The sequence below is a fragment of the Rhinopithecus bieti genome, unplaced genomic scaffold (assembly GCF_001698545.2).
Source record: "Rhinopithecus bieti isolate Rb0 unplaced genomic scaffold, ASM169854v2 scaffold_1101, whole genome shotgun sequence".
Taxonomy (NCBI): domain Eukaryota; kingdom Metazoa; phylum Chordata; class Mammalia; order Primates; family Cercopithecidae; genus Rhinopithecus; species Rhinopithecus bieti.
In genome coordinates, this window is record NW_016803441.1 from 1959607 (window position 1) to 1975999 (window position 16393).

Sequence of the window (16393 nt, forward strand, 5' to 3'; positions counted from 1 at the left end):
CAAAGATAAATGGACAGTTTGATGAAAAACAAGATGCTTACATAGTTTCAAAATATCTCTTCAAATTATGATTATTATTGTTATTATTTGAGACAGAGTCTCACTGTGTCACCCAGGCTGGAGTTCAGTGGCATGATCTCAGCGCTGCAACCTCTGGCTCCCAGGTTCTAGTGATTCTCCTACCGCAGCCTCCCAAGTAGCTGGGACTAAAGGCACCCACCACCATGCCCAGCTAATTTTTTTTTTTTTTTTTTTTTTTTTTTTTGTATTTTTAGTTGAGACAGGATTTCACCATGCTAGCCAGGCTAGTCTTGAACTCCTGACCTTGTGATACACCCTCACTGGCCTCCCACAGTGCTGGGATTACAGGCCTGAGTCACTGCACACAGCCCACAAAAACTTACCATTTACAAAGGGCAAAATAGCAACTTTGGAGTAGAGAAAACTGGCAGATACTCACTGAGTCAAGTAATTAAAATGGACTTCATCAGTAATGAGACAAACTGATAACATTTAATAAGAATGCAGTGTAATTTCTATGATATTTAATCAAAAGTTACATAACCTGAATCTAATCATGAGCTCACATTAGGCAAACCCAACTTGAGAGACGTTCTCCAAAATTACTAGTCTGTAATCTTCAAAAAGTTCAAAGTCATGAAACTCAAGAGAAGACTGAAGACCTTTTCCGTACTGAAGGAGACTAAAGACACATGACAACATGCAATTCTGAATTGGATCTTTTGCTATAAAATATGTTGAGACATATACTGAAATTTAAGTGGAGGTCTTGGTGTTAGATGTATTGACGTTAACTTTCCAATTTTGATGTACCATGGCTGTTTGAAGAATACCCTTGCTTTTAGGAAATGTAAATTGAGGCATCAGGTCAGCTACTTATTCTCAAATTGTTCTGAAAAAACAAACAAAACTCTTACATGAACTTGTAATTATTTTTAAAATTTAATAATTATAGTAAAACAGAAATGAAAGAGAAAAGAATGATAGCTATAGAAGATAGACAGAGAAGAGCCAATACTTTAAATCATGTTCTAAAAATTCCTGAAGAAGCAAACCTCTGACAAATACTCAGAGGTATCATCCAAAAAAAATTCCTAAAATAAAAGATTTGAAAAGGCAAACTAGGTTATTGGAAAAACTAATCCATAATGGCTGAATCTGAGCCAGATTTTAATAAACTATTAGATGTTAATTTTTTAGAAAAGTATTTGGGCCTTTAGGCAAAAAGAGTAGGTCAGTTACAAGGGAGTAATATTAATAAATTGTTAGAAGACTTTTCTATAAGTTAACAGAGTAACATATTTAGGAAACCCAAGGACACAAAATGTGATTTAACAAGTTTACATTCAGCAAAATGACCTCATATATAAAAGACAGCATATAAATATTTGAGAACATGGGAAACAATATCTCCTATTAGTTCTTCCTGATGCATCCACTGGAGAATGCATTCTAGACAACCAAAATACCTAGAAAGGTAAGAATGTAAGAAATGAGAATGAGCATCAATTATATTTTTACCTCTAGATTAAAAATCAAGGTTATAAAGGAGAGAGCACATTTCACATAAGGGTTACATGCTCTGCAAATATAGATGAGATAAAATTATTTAGAAAGCAATTCTCAATGAAAACATTATCAGCTTTTCTTTTTGTTGATTTCTGTTGTTTTTCTCATTGCCTACTGTCCCCCACTCCACCTACACCCTCTTCACCACCCCTACTCCACCTCAGTTGTCTCTGCCTGGATTTGCTGTACTCATTTTTCAACACTCAGCCTAGCCTGCACTCTGCGCTTCCTACCCCACCCACCATGACCCTCCCATGAAATATGTTCGGAAATATGTAGTTAAGAAGGCTACTCTCTTTCCCTGTCACTTATCCAACCACCATTCCTTACAGATCCACAGTTGTGACTAGCGTGTGAGTTTCATCAGATCAATGACTGACCTTTATTTTATCCTTAGAACTAACCATGCCACTATTTTTAATTCATAACTTACTCATTTTATGAGTAATGAAAAAAATTGCATCTGCCTGCCTTTTAGATTCAGGAGAGGTCACACTTGCCTATTCTTTGGATTATGAAGACATAGTCACCCCAAAGTCTTGGGTATTATATTTTAGAGCTTATGACAATGAACGAATACATTCAACAACTGGGACAATCACAGTGTTTCTACAAGATGTAAATGACAATCCACCTCAATGCTCACAGGATATTTACATGTAAGTTATGATAGCAATTTTTGGTCTTCAGATTTTGGCACAGAGAAAGCAGGAGAAAAACAAATGGATAAGCATCGTACCATCCCTGGAATGAAGCCGAAGCCTTTCATTCTTTCCTTTATTTTCAGACACTATGAAGCTTCTCTTTCCATTTCCTCCCTGGTACAAGTGGATCTGCTTTATTAATTATTTAAAAGTATAAAATTAAAGCTAGAAAGCCAAAGGATTATTTTATTTAGTTTCATGCTTTCAGGGAGTTAAAAGAGCTATTATATGAGAAATCATGTATTTGTATAAATACAAGGTTATAGTTCATTTTATATTTTACTGACATTAACTTAATGATAGCTCTAAAGCCACATACAAACTTACTTTCTTTGTTCTAGCTTTTAAACTACATAGAAATTTAAAATGCAAGTATGATTATTTCTATTATTAAAATGGAGTTAATTTACTCACAAAGATTACACAGTTAATACATACTGGGCTGGATCCTGAAACCTCGATTTTCTGATCCTTAGTGTATTGCTCTCTACAGAATACAAGAGGTCTTTAACTTAGAAAGACTTAACTTAGTCTAGGAGTAATCTGGCAACATATTCTTCTTTGATATTCTAGTAACATATCTCATTCCAACAGTATGCGGTTACAGAATTAATGATAGATCACATGATAATCTGTTAATAATTAATGATCACCAATAATAATGATCACTTAAGTAATATTGATATTATACTATTATATATCATATAGAAAATTTGAGGAAAACCATAGTAATCTGTGCTTCCAGCAACAAAAGACTATCTAGATGGACCTAAAATAAATTATATGCAGTAGAATTTTGATAGTCCTGCAAGTTCAACAATAAAAGCTCCTGCTTACTTAAAACGTTCACTTTCATAGCAAAAATTATATTTTATAATACATTATAAAAGATTTTGGTGGTCTGCACTTGAATTACTTTCTCCCACTGAAAACAGTATTTTATGAATACAAATGCAGGGATATATTTGATCACTTTATAATAAAAATGCCCAAAATACACATACTAAAATGGTGCCATTGCTCCATTATACTCAAAATCAACTTTTGTTTGTTTGTAAACTTTTTGTCAGAGATGTTCTGCTGAAAACGAAAAGGCCAAATAACAAGAATTCTGTAGCCTCTCCAATAGTAGTTTGCTTTTACTTTCTATTCCAGCTAGTAGTCTACAGATTCATATTGGAGGGTGTTAGCATTTTGTTCTAAAACATTTTCATATTAACAAATTAGACAACTCACCTTTTATTCCTCTATTATTTTAATTGTAATGTATTTTAAATGCTTAATGTTAGATATTTTCTTTTAAAAAAGAAAAATATCGTTATAATTTTGTGTACTAGTCAAGATACTAGTGATTGCTGTTTTAAAAAATAACGTACGTATATATCACTGGCTAAACCCAATAAGCATTTCTTTGCCCCTTATGCAAAGAGTGGTGCAGGTTGGTGGGCTCTACTGTGTGGCACTCTATGCTGTGACTCAGGAATCCTAGACTACTCAGTTGTTTGGCTTTGCAGTGTGTTGCCTTGTGCTCCCAACCACATGAAGAGAAGTGAGAAAGACAGCATGTGGAAGGTACCCCCAAATTTTAATCATCATACTGAGAACTGATATAATGCATTTCCACTTGCATTTCATTTGCTAGCATATCCCACATAGCCTACTGCAGTAGCTATAGGGAAATTGGGATATATAGAGGGACATAGGAATATTGATAAGAATAAACAGTCCCTGCTAACTATCAAATTTAATAGTCAATGGTTCTGTTTTCTTATTTTTAAGTGGGAGACAAGTATATATTATCTGAGTAAAGAAAAAGCATGGAACATTTAATTTCAAGAGATCACATAGAGATCTAGGATTTATAAATATAAAATTATTAGTAGATCTAGGATTTATAAATATAAAATTATTAATCTGAGATACGAATTTCCATTTTGTTCAGTGATAATATGTGTGCATAATACTAAAGTTGCTGCTTATTCATCTAGTATAATAGCAATTCAATTCCCTTAGCCTCAGCAAGGATGCCAAATAATTTCTTATCTTACACACTTTTTCATCAATGTACTTTTCTTATTGGCAGAAGTGATTATTTAAAAGATCACATTTTTAAACATCTATTGAATATTATCATCTGCATAAATCTAGATTAACATGTTATACCACATTTTTCTCATATTCTACTCATTTCAGAATTGAATGTCCTGAAAACATCCCAGTTGAAACTCTTTTAGTCTCTCTAACGTGTACAGAGGATGGAAATGCTCCCAATAACAATATAACATATCATTTGATTATGGATGCCTTTTCAAATGTAACATTTACCCTCACAAACAATGAACTGAGAGTAAGTATTTTTAAGTTGCTCTCTGGTTGTGTCCCTGTGATTAACCTTAGATAGAAAAATATTTTCATGATTATAAAATTCTTAATGAACTACAGTAATTCAAATAGCTGATGGCAGAATTTGTTCCTGGATTTTTAATTGAACCTTAAATTACCAACAACATATCTTAGTTTGAGATGAATGCTGGAATGCAGTTTTGATCTTTGGAACTGAACTAGGAAGGTTATACATTTCCTAAAACAAATGGATGGCTGTATAATAAAATACTGTCTATTTCTTTGGAATGTGTCAAAACTACTGAAACGGGTTCATTCCCTTGACCCCTATGCAGGACTTGTGAAGGGGGTGGCTCATTTACTCAGCCCTCAGCTCTAAACCCCTCACAGGATGGGGAGCACACAGGTGAGCGGGTGTGGGGGCTGGGACTCATGCCTCTGGGCGCTGGCAGGAGTACAGCTCTGTGCTTAACCATGGCGTCTAAGGGGGTACCTGTGACCCTGGAGCCCCAGAGGGCATGTGTTACAGTGTGCTCTTTTAGCTTTGCTGTCCATGTACAGCTTAAGTGTTTAACAGCTCAGTGGAGGGTCAGGGTGACAGCCTTTCACACCCATCCTCTTGGTACCTAAGTTCTTGTCCAGCATCCAGGAAGAATCAGGCCGCACAAATGAACTGAAGAGTGGTGAACGTAGAATATTTTATTGAGTGGTGGAAGTGACTCTCAGTGGGATGGGGAGCTGGACAGGGGATGGAGTGGGAAGGTGGTCTTCCTCTGAAATTTGGCCCCAACCAAACTCTTCTCTGAAGTCCCACTGTCAAGCTGCTCTCTCTGATATCCAGCTACTGCTTTTCTTCTCTCCTTCTCTGCTGCTCAGCCACTCTGCTGCTCTGCTGTCCCTCTGCCAGTGGAGCCTGAGATTATGGGTACAGGATGTGGGGTGGGGATGGTTTTGGAAAAGGCAACATTTGGATGGGAAAACAGGAATACATGTTCTCACTTTGGGCCATAGACCCAGGCTTGGGGGTGTGGCCTTAGCTGGGTACCACCCTCTTCTACCCAGTATTTCCCTGTCTCCTGTCCACATCACTACCATAGTTACTTTTAATAAATATAATCAATAACTATCAAAAATGGTGTATGAAGATAATATGCATACTTTATTACTATATTCTGGGATGTGCCATAGCTCAAATATTTTACCAATTAAAGAAATCTAGAACTTTATTTCCAATAAATTTTGAGACCTAAGTTAGGCTATATGTTGTTATACTCACATATTTTTAAAAGAATAGGTGGGGTTTGATTAGACATTGTGTTCAACAAAGATTCCTGGGTAATGTCTGAACATTGCTATGATAAAAGTTGTTCAAACCCATGTTGAGTTTGTTTTCATTAACAGATAAGAAACCAAACACGGTTTGGATGAGTAGACACAGGAAACAAGCACTTCTTTTTTACCTTATTTTGATACTGAATTCATTGCAAATGGACCTTTATCCAAGTTGCATTCCATACAAACCCCTAACATTATCATTCTCTGTCTTATACTTTGTAGCTGACATGCACAGAACCACTTTCACAATCTTAAAACAATGGATGTCCTTCACCTTGCTTTTAGTCCTGCTGTTCATGATATTCATACTGCTAGAAATTCCTCCTCAGTTATGTTGTGTCCCCAGTACTCACACACTTCTGCACAGCCCTCATGGCTTTGTTTAGAGATTGTTTCTTTTAAGAGCCATCCCTGATATTTCTTCTCCCTCTTGTCTGGATTAGGCACAGGCACATCTCATTGGGTTCTTGCAGCATTTTGTATCTCTCCCACCATAGCACTAATCACACATTCCATCTGTTTCTCCCATCAGATGGTAAAAGAAAAAAATCTGTTATTAAACTAGTTTCTGACATATATTCAAAGTTTTTAGATATATATATATATAGATTAATGAACAATGAATGGATATAAATCTACCATTTGGTAGAAGAAATAAGACCTAGTGTTTGATCAGTAGGGTGACTGTAGTTTACAATAATCCATTGTATAATTCAAAATAGAAGAAAATAATATAGATATTTCTAGTGTAAAGAAAAGACAAATATTTAAGGTGATGGATATCCCAATTACACTGATTTGATCTTTACAAATTATACAAATATATTGTTGCATGTACCCCCAAATATGTACATTATGTATCAATAAAAAGCTAAAAATGCTGAATGAGTAAATAAAATGAACACAATTATACTGTAAAAGTCATTTTTGTAAGACATTGACAGGATTTAGTAACATTATTGCCAGATGCATCAATGCCACGTTTTCATAATTCCTTGCAATTAGAATATATTGTTGATATGACTAGAATATCAGAACAGATACTTGTAAACTACATATGTTACATTTGTATCCTGATAATGATGGAAAATAATACAATATCAAAAATATCCTCAATTAGGAATATGAAGATCATGGCATGCAAAACATTTCTTTGAATCTCCCTTATTCATGCAACTCTAACAAGAATAAAACAAATAAAACAAGCATACAAAATACGTGAGTAAACAACAACAAAATTTTTGTAGTGGGCCTGTTCTAATTTGACTAAAACCGTAAAACCAGCCACATAAATTTCCTAGAAGCGAAACCATTGATACAGAGTATTTTATGATGGCTTTCTACCTTTGCCTGAAAATTATGAAAAATTAATCTTTATTAAATTCCCTGGCATATGGTATAACCTCTTTTTCTTTTTTCCAACTATTATTGGAAGGAGAACAATAGCATTTTTCTCAAAGGGTGATTAAGTTCAGAAAAAGTCATAAAGTAGCAACATCCTTATCTTAAAGAAGCTAGAGAAAAGAAGCTAGTGTGTAAAAAAAGAAACTGACACAATTTTAATGTTTAGGGAATAAAACATTTACTAGAAGAACATAGAAAGAACATGTGTTTGGCTCTCCAATGATGTTTGAGTTTTAAACTCATAAAAGGGCATAATTAAAATACAATTTTTTAAAATTAAAAATAAAACATTTGTTCTTAGATGCCATACATTGGCATATGTATTATATTAATGAGATAAAAAGATTAGCAATCACTCAAAACTATGATTTATAATAAGCACCAAAAATTTTTTGTTAAAATAATGATTACAGCTCTAGTAAACTAGTAGCTATTAACTTTAAATTTACCTTTACTCATGGAGGAATGATATTCACCAGGGTGCCAGTGATAGCCATATAATTGTAATGTTTAACAATGAATTACTATTTAATGAATCCAAATGATTTCATATGCAATATATTGAACTTATTAATAAAAAGGAATATTTCTTTAAGTCAGTATTACTAATCATGTATTTTATGAGGTTATTTCTCTTTAATGAGCATTGACCTGAAAATCACCCCAATATATTTTACTAGTCAATTCATTTTAAAATTATTATTTTATGATGTAATATTTGATATTAGATAACATAAGTAACATATTTGCAAGTAATAAAGCATAGCAATAAAATGAACCCCTGAGCCCATCATCTCACTTCAGAAATTGAACATTACTAACAGCTGTGCTGCTACCCTTTGCCATCCCTTTGCTTGTCTTCTAGACACAACCAGTATTCTGAATTTTGTGTTTGTCATTGACTTGGGGATTTTATAGTTTTGTCATCAATGTACATATTACTAGATAGCCTTGTTATGTTTGCTTAGTTCTTGACCTTTAAAAAAGTGGTATACCTATGCAGTCTTCTGTAACTTGATATTTGATTCATTATGTGTTTGAGTCATTATTGTTTAGGGAGTACTTGTTTATCATATCTATCATCCATCTGTCTATCATCTATCTGTCTATCAGTCACTTAGTTGCTGTAATGTTCCATTATATATCTTAATATTCCATTGTATGACTATAACCATTCTCCCATTGGTAGAGATTTGAATTTCCTCCTGGTTTTTGTATGTTATGTATATCATTGTAATGAGCATTCTTGTGTGTTTCTCTTAGTGCCCCCAGATCAGAACTGCCATGTTATAATGTATTTAAACGTTCAGCTGTATGAGTTAGTGCCAAGTTGCCTTCCAAAGAGGTTGTACCAGCTTATACTGTCACCTGAAATGGATATGCATTGCTTTTGAGCAATATTCTTATAATAACTGCTACTGTCACATCGTTTAACATGTTTTTGCCTAATTGATAATCAGATTGCACATCATTCCATATATTCACCAAATATGTGAATAGACATTAAATATTTGTGTTTCCTTTGTGTGAAAAGCATAATCATGTCTTTATCCATTCTGTTTTGTTATTATTGGTGTGATATACTCTGATATTTTGGAAAATATCCTATATTTTCTTGTAAATATTTTTACAAGTGGCATTTCATATTTAAGTTTTTCTAAATGTAAAAGAACTTATTTTGTGGTCTGCAGTAAAGTAGGAAAGCAATTAATTATTTTTCACTATTTGGAGCACCTACTCTCACAGTGATATTTCTACGGAGACTTCTAATGCTATCTCTGACACATATAGAATTTCCATAGATGCTGTGTCTGCCTCTGGCTATTTCCTTATTGTAGTTGTAGTTCTTTTCATTGTTAAATTTATGTCTGTGTTTTCATATTCTCTTAATATTGATAGAAAAGGCATACAATAAATTTACAAAATAATTACTGGTGTAAATTGTTAACTTCCTGACTGATATATGATTCAGTGCCATTGTTCTCTTTGTTACTTTATCTATTTAGAATATAGACTACAGAATTCTAATATTGAAAAGCACCTTAGAGATTACTTAATATGCTACTTCGTTCACAAAAAACTATTTTGCCCCATTCGACTATTTCATTTACGGACTCTGATTTCTATAATTCTGGGAACACTGTAGAATTTTGAGAAAACAGTTTTATTCACCTATCCTTTTTGCACAAACTCAGTATCCAGTTGCTACACATAACTTCCCTCCTTAATAGGTATTGGCTGTTTGTTGAGAAAAAATAGTTAATGCGAATGTGGCTGAGGCACAAAAAGGCCTTCAGAAGAACTGAAGACACAGCACGCGATCACATTCTTTCCACTCCTCCCCTTGGATGGCCCCAGACGTACTCTAGGCTACAACCACCCTGAGGATTGTGAGAAGGAAGACTCTTGCCACTTCCCTTTGTATTTAACGTTATTAAAGATCCTGAAAGCATCATGCCTGCCATGCACATTCTTCCCAGGAGAGTAAAGTGAAAGAGCAAAAATATGAGATGCTTTGACCTCTCCCAGCAGAATGGATCTCAAGTTCTGTCTTTGTGTAATTTTGAAGCTTGCAATTCAAAGCTTGCTGCCTACAGATTATTTCCACTAATACTAACCCAGATCTAACTCATTCTGAAAGAACACAAATTCACGACGACTACTTTTTACACATCATAGTAACTATGAAGATAATGCATAAGAAAATGGCAGTCTATGACAAATGAATCAGTGTGAACAAATGCACATAAATATGATACCCTACTTTTGCTCTTAGCATACTTTTACAATGTATGGTAATAATTACAAAGTGCCAGAATATAAAGTAATATCATCTTAGTTTTGCAATAAATTTATAGTTGTATATTATATAAAACTTTGCAGTACAGAATCCACTAGCTACGTATACCTTGGAGCTCATGAAATGTGTTTTGTCCAAATTAAGATATGCTACAGTTTTCAATTAAGCAAAGAATTGCATAGAATTAGAATGAACAAATATGTAAACATCTCATCAATATTTTTGATATTGATTGTAATTTAAAATGCTAGCATTTGGGATATGTTTGACTAAAATACTTTATTAAAATTAATATTACCTGTTTATTTGTATTATTTTAAAATATGGCTACTAGAAAGGTTTAAATTTCATATGTGGCACACATTTATGACTCATGTTATATTCCTATTGGACAATGCTGTTCTAGAATATCATTTTTACTAATTCGTTACCAATATCAGTTTCGTATGTCTTCATTTTGGATTCATATAAATAACAAAAGAGATGTTTAACCAAAGAAAACAAAGTGAACCATTGATACACTGTTTTTCATCTACAGATTGGACCTAGACATCTGGATTTTGATAATGCTATTTTTGCAGGAATGCATTTCAAACATACATTGTTTGTGAAAGTGTCTGATGAAGGAAGTCCTGTACTATCAAGTAAGAAATTACTAATTTGAAATATTAAAATAGTTTGACATAGAAAACACCCAGTGCATTTAAAAATTGGGTCTCAGAAGTTTGTCGTATTTATAAGTATTCAAATAATCTGTTATAAAAAAGTATGCAATCCATTATTATATTAACTTATTTAGTGCTCATGCACAGCTATTTAAAACTGAGTCTACATAAAACAAACTAGAGAATGAAACCCAAATGTTTAATACAGCATATTACAGTTATTAAAATACAATGTCAAAAAATAAACATTTTTAGAATACTTGTGTATTTAAAATATTTCTCAAGGAATTATTTGTTTATTTTACTTTAGAGAAAATACTAATATTCAGATTATCATAGTAAATTGCATTTCTTTCATTATTATACTGAAGCATTTTGATTATATTTCAATTAGTGAATAGTTTGTCAGATTTTGGAAACTATGGTCTTTAATTCAGAATAGTAGCATTTATATATAAACACACTATAAAAGACAATTGCTTTGACAGGTGTTCGAAAAGAATCAATGGAATGTTTTACTCCTAAACTTATTTCCGAATGCTCTATGATTGGAAAGGTAATAATTTAATAAAACTTATCAGTATAAATGTATAACTTACACCCTGAGATTTTAGTATAAAATATAATAAATGTAATATAATAGAGGGTGTTAATTAAAAAGAAAAGATAAAAGGATTATTGAAAAAGACACATTATTGCCTCAGCTGCATTTTTATGTGCTTTCTTTTCCATAGCAATTATTACAGTCATTGTAAGGGTGAGTCGCATAAATGAACTGAATCCAATTGGAACTGCATCAGCATTTACCTTCAGTGTATTTGAACATAGTCCAATTGATACGCTAGTTGGAAAAGTTACATTTACTGATGCAGACTGGCCATTTAATAATATGAAACATACCATTGTTGGAGGCAATTTGGGAACACCTCCCAAATTTTACATTGAACCAGATACAGGTATTGTAAAAACGCTGATATCAATTAATCATAAAAGTAAAGATCTCATATACACTCATTGGAAATGTATTTTATTTAGAAACTGTGATCATGAGAACATCTTAAAAACTTTCTCTTGAACTATTTAATGTTCGCCTGGATTTGTTAGCTGTATCCATAAATTCTTACTTACCTAAGGCAAAGCACTAAAGCTTTGATCTTTGCTATATTGATCTTCAGAAAGCCTATGCACTTGTGCTTTTCCATGTATCCAAGAATGTGACTTAACAGGTGAGTAAAATAGTGCATAGTTTAATACCTGTTATAATTACACTTTAGGGGTATGAATATATAATGAATTTATTTGTATTAGTTAATTTCTATTCATTATTGTAATAATTTCATTTATAGAATTAACATTTTAGAATATATTGCAAATATTTACTAATCCTGGGATAACAGGTCTCCCTTTATTTTTGCATCAGGAGTGATAAAGCTATTAGATTCACTAGACAGAGAAACTGAATCACAGTACAAGATAGCTGTGAAAGTAACAGACTTGGACAACGATGCCATCCCTGATCCCCTCAGACAGAGAAGTGGTACTGCTCAGGTGACCATCAATGTTCTGGTAAGAATGAGTCACTGCTTGTGACATTGTTATCCCTTTGAAAGCACATTCTGGAGAAAGAAAAATGAGGGGAAGTTGTAAATGGTTATATTTCAGAGTCCTTGGTATGGATCTAAATTGAGAGAGTAGCATATTGGTCCAAAAATATTCTAATTGTAACATACATTGATACAATTGTCATTATATGCAAATTAACCTGTGTGACTTCTAAACTAATTTGATTGTCTTACAAATCTGAACTTGGATGAAGGGTGCTGATACCTCTGGTTGTATTTCAGAAGTTGTTGGAGGGATTATTTTGTGGTTAACCATATTTCCATAAGCAAGCAAACATATGTCCTAGAGCTTTAAGAAGTTACTTTGATACATTTTAATCCATTTCGGTGGTTTGTCTACCTCTTCTCACCCTCTCTGGTTTTCAACGAAGAAATATCTTAATATTTTTTACTAATAAAGATTCTGAGAGATCAGCCTCAGAGTCTCACAAACATGAAGTATAGAGGAAAAAAATTCTAAGTTTTTTTTTTAAATTAATGCAAGAATATATTTTACTTGGCTTGTTCAAGGCTTACATCAATAAAATTCTGTACATTACTTTAATTGGCAGAAGCATATAGAAAGAAAAATTTGCTTTATAGGTAGTGCCAATTTTTTTATCTTATGATTTTGTTTACACTCTTTTTGGTACTTGAGAACAGTAAGAATTCTAACACTGGATCCTATGGAAAAGACAATAACTTCTCATAAAAAATATTTAAAACCACAAACATTGTTTAGAGCCTGTGCGTACTCTTGCATGGTGAACACTTTCATATGTGTTCTTAGCTAAAATAGTTAGCAGTCATGACTCAGTGTTACAATCCCCACTTTAGGCTTATTATGTCTGGAAAACACAATAAACCGGCCAAAAATCTTTGTAGGGAGAAATTTAATAAAGTGACTTGCATGGCTTCAACAATGACTCAGAGGATGTCATAAGCTAATAAACCTACTCTCCTTATGCCAGCTTTCAATAATAATCCCAATACACTCTAAGGTACAGTTTCTCAGTAGATGCCCTTCATAGTTGCACTTCTGCAAACTTACTAGTGTCACTTTCATTTCATGTGTGAATTCCTACATTCCAATAAGTATGAGAATAAACGATCTCTGTTCTTCATCTGTAAAATCATTCAAATTTGTTCTCTTATGGGACTAGAAGGATTGGTTCAGGAAAGAATACTTGATTTCTTGAGGGTAGGCAAAAGGCTATACATTGCCCACCAGCAGATGGGTTAGCTTAACATTGCTGAAGATATTGTTACTAAATTTAAATACCTTTTCTCTAAAAATACTTTCAACCAAACTTTAGGTAGAAGTTATCAAAATGCATCATTTAGAAAAAATAAGTTGAAGCCAAAATTCTCTAGTACAATAAAGTTTATTATACTACACTTTGTTCAAAAAAGACTGAAGCTGACATATGAAGGTACACACAATAGAATATTATTACATAAAGCCAGGGCAGATGGATGAATTTTATCTATAAGAATAAACAAATAACAAAATTTTATGTTATTTATAAATGGAAGTTTAATACTGTTTTGGACTGAATGATTATACCTCTCCTCTCAGTTGACACATTGAAGCCGTAGCTTCCAGTGTGACTGCATTTGGAAACTACTCGTACTTGTATTTGGAGGTAATTAGGTTTAGATGAAGAAATGAAGGTGAGAACATGATGGTATTCGTGTCCTTGTAAGAAAAGACACCAGAGAGCTTGGTCTCCCTCTCTGCCATGTGAGGACACAATGAGAAGGTGGCTACCTACAAACCAGGAAGGGAACCCTCACCAGAAACTGAACACTGCTCAACCTCTAGAACTGTGAGAAAATAATTTCTTTTGTTTAAGCCACGCTGTGTATGGTATTTTGTAATGGCTGTTCAAAGTATCCTAAGAGAAATACCAATTTGGGTTTAGCAAAAATGTTAGAAAGTTATAGTATTAAAATATACATTTCTAGTAAATGATAGATACATATATATATATCAATGGAAAATAATAGTAAGTCTAGGATCCAAGTGATAAAATAGTAGGTTAATGATAAATTATTACATAAATGTGATTAGAGTAAGAACCCATTTTGGAAAACAATGAACACCATTTCCTACTTTAAAAATATAAAAAATTAATATGTAATATAATCTTTAATATGAAGAAACATGAAAATAATTATGAAATGTTAATTTAGGAAGAGTCATCACAAGGCAAGCATCAATTGTTATTATATGCAAATTATCCTGTGTGGCATCTAAGCAAGTTGGGACCTCATGTAGGACAAGATTGGTAGGTCTAACTACAGAGACAGTTAACCTGTCTTCAGTCCAAAAATAGCATAAAGGAAACTAAAAAGGAAACAAAACATTAGCACAAATATATTTGAAGCATTTATAATTTCAAATATTAATATTTTAGTCAATAAAGAGCTTTTTATAAATCAGAAAGAAAAAATCTCAACAGGAATTGAAAGTAAATATATGAAAATATTACCAACTTTACTAGCAAGTAAAGAAAGGAAAATGAAACAATCTAATTTCTATTTTGTATTGAATTATAAAATAAAGCAGATGATATTTTTTGTCGGAAATGGTATGGGGAATTGACAGCTCATTTCTCTGGGAATTCAAATTGAATTGGCACTAGGTTTTCTGAAGGTTTTGGCAACACATGCAAATTAATATTCACATTTTATGTGTGAAGAAGCTCTTGTTTACAGAGTTAAATAATGAATCTAGCATGGTTATTGAAAGTAGAGCCAGTCCTTAGTCCCAGCCTTTTAGTCACAATACTCTTCTGTTTTTTGACAAAAACATAACCACAAAGACTACTCTCATGATTCCTGTGGTGAAAAAGTATCTGAAATCATAGCAATCATTATTTTATAAACATCTGGAAATCTTTCATAGATGATTTTCCATGTGATTAAATATTTTTCTCCACATGATCTCTATGTCTTGAAAATTTTAATTGAAGCAATTCTGGTACAGAGTATCTACCTTTTGTTTCTAAAATAACAACAAAAGACTCCTAATATAGCACCCAAAAAAACACATATACACGATTCTGCTATGTCCTCCTAGATAAACTAATTTCCAAATATATGTTAGTTAGCACATCTTAATGAGATAAATTTTACAGATGCCATTAGCTATTGCCAACTTCAAATTTGTTATTGCCAATTGATATATTGATCTGAAGCTCATGTTTCTAAGAAAACTCAGGTCATGATAATAAACTGCATTATGATAAACTGGTTGCTAGAAAATGCATATTTCACAGAAGCAGGAATTGGGTGGCACACATCTTTGTTTTGACAAAATCAGGCACTAGATTTTCAAGTAACATTTTAAAAGGAAGGGAAGTTCAGCACACATCCCACTTTCATCCTACAAATAATTATCACCAGTTTTTTGTTGTTGTTGTTTGTTTGTTTTTGAGACGGAGTCTCGCTCTGTCACCTAGGCTAGAATGCAGTGGCATGATCTCGGCTCACTGCAACCTCCGCCTCCCAGGTTCAAGTGATTCTCCTTCCTCAGCCTCCCAAGTAGCTGGGATTAGAGGCATGCACCACCACACCCAGTTAAATTTTGTATTTTTAGTAGAGATGGGGTTTCACCATGTTGGTCAGGATGGTCTCCATCTCTTGACATCATGATACGCCTGCCTCCGCCTCCCAAAGTGCTGGGATAACAGGCATGAGCCACCCCGCCCGGCCATATCACATGTTTTATAATAAAGGCAATTCCTAACTACTGTGACTTTCAAGGATATTTGAAATCTCTCTTGGCTACTGTCATTACCTAATGACGTCTACACATCTGCTTTCTCCTTGGATCATACCACCAGCTTTAAGAACTCTGGATTTTGAATTCAGTTTAATGCATCCTTTACTCCCTCCTGTACCTCTTAGTATTCTTCTTATCCTTTAAAGCCCAATGCATTCGTT

At 33.3% G+C, this 16393-nt stretch overlaps 1 protein-coding gene across 1 annotated transcript in view; it reads left to right on the forward strand.

Moving 5' to 3' along the window:
* Positions 1–2132: 2132 nt before the first annotated feature.
* LOC108536891 (desmocollin-2-like) overlaps positions 2133–16393 on the forward strand; it is a 40777-nt gene continuing 26516 nt past the window's right edge. Inside the window, exons 1-4 of the mRNA XM_017883979.1 lie at positions 2133–2249; positions 10715–10820; positions 11576–11797; positions 12262–12407. Of these exons, the coding sequence (XP_017739468.1) occupies positions 2229–2249; positions 10715–10820; positions 11576–11797; positions 12262–12407 (495 nt within the window). The 5' untranslated portion in view covers positions 2133–2228. The remainder of the gene's footprint in view (positions 2250–10714; positions 10821–11575; positions 11798–12261; positions 12408–16393) is intronic.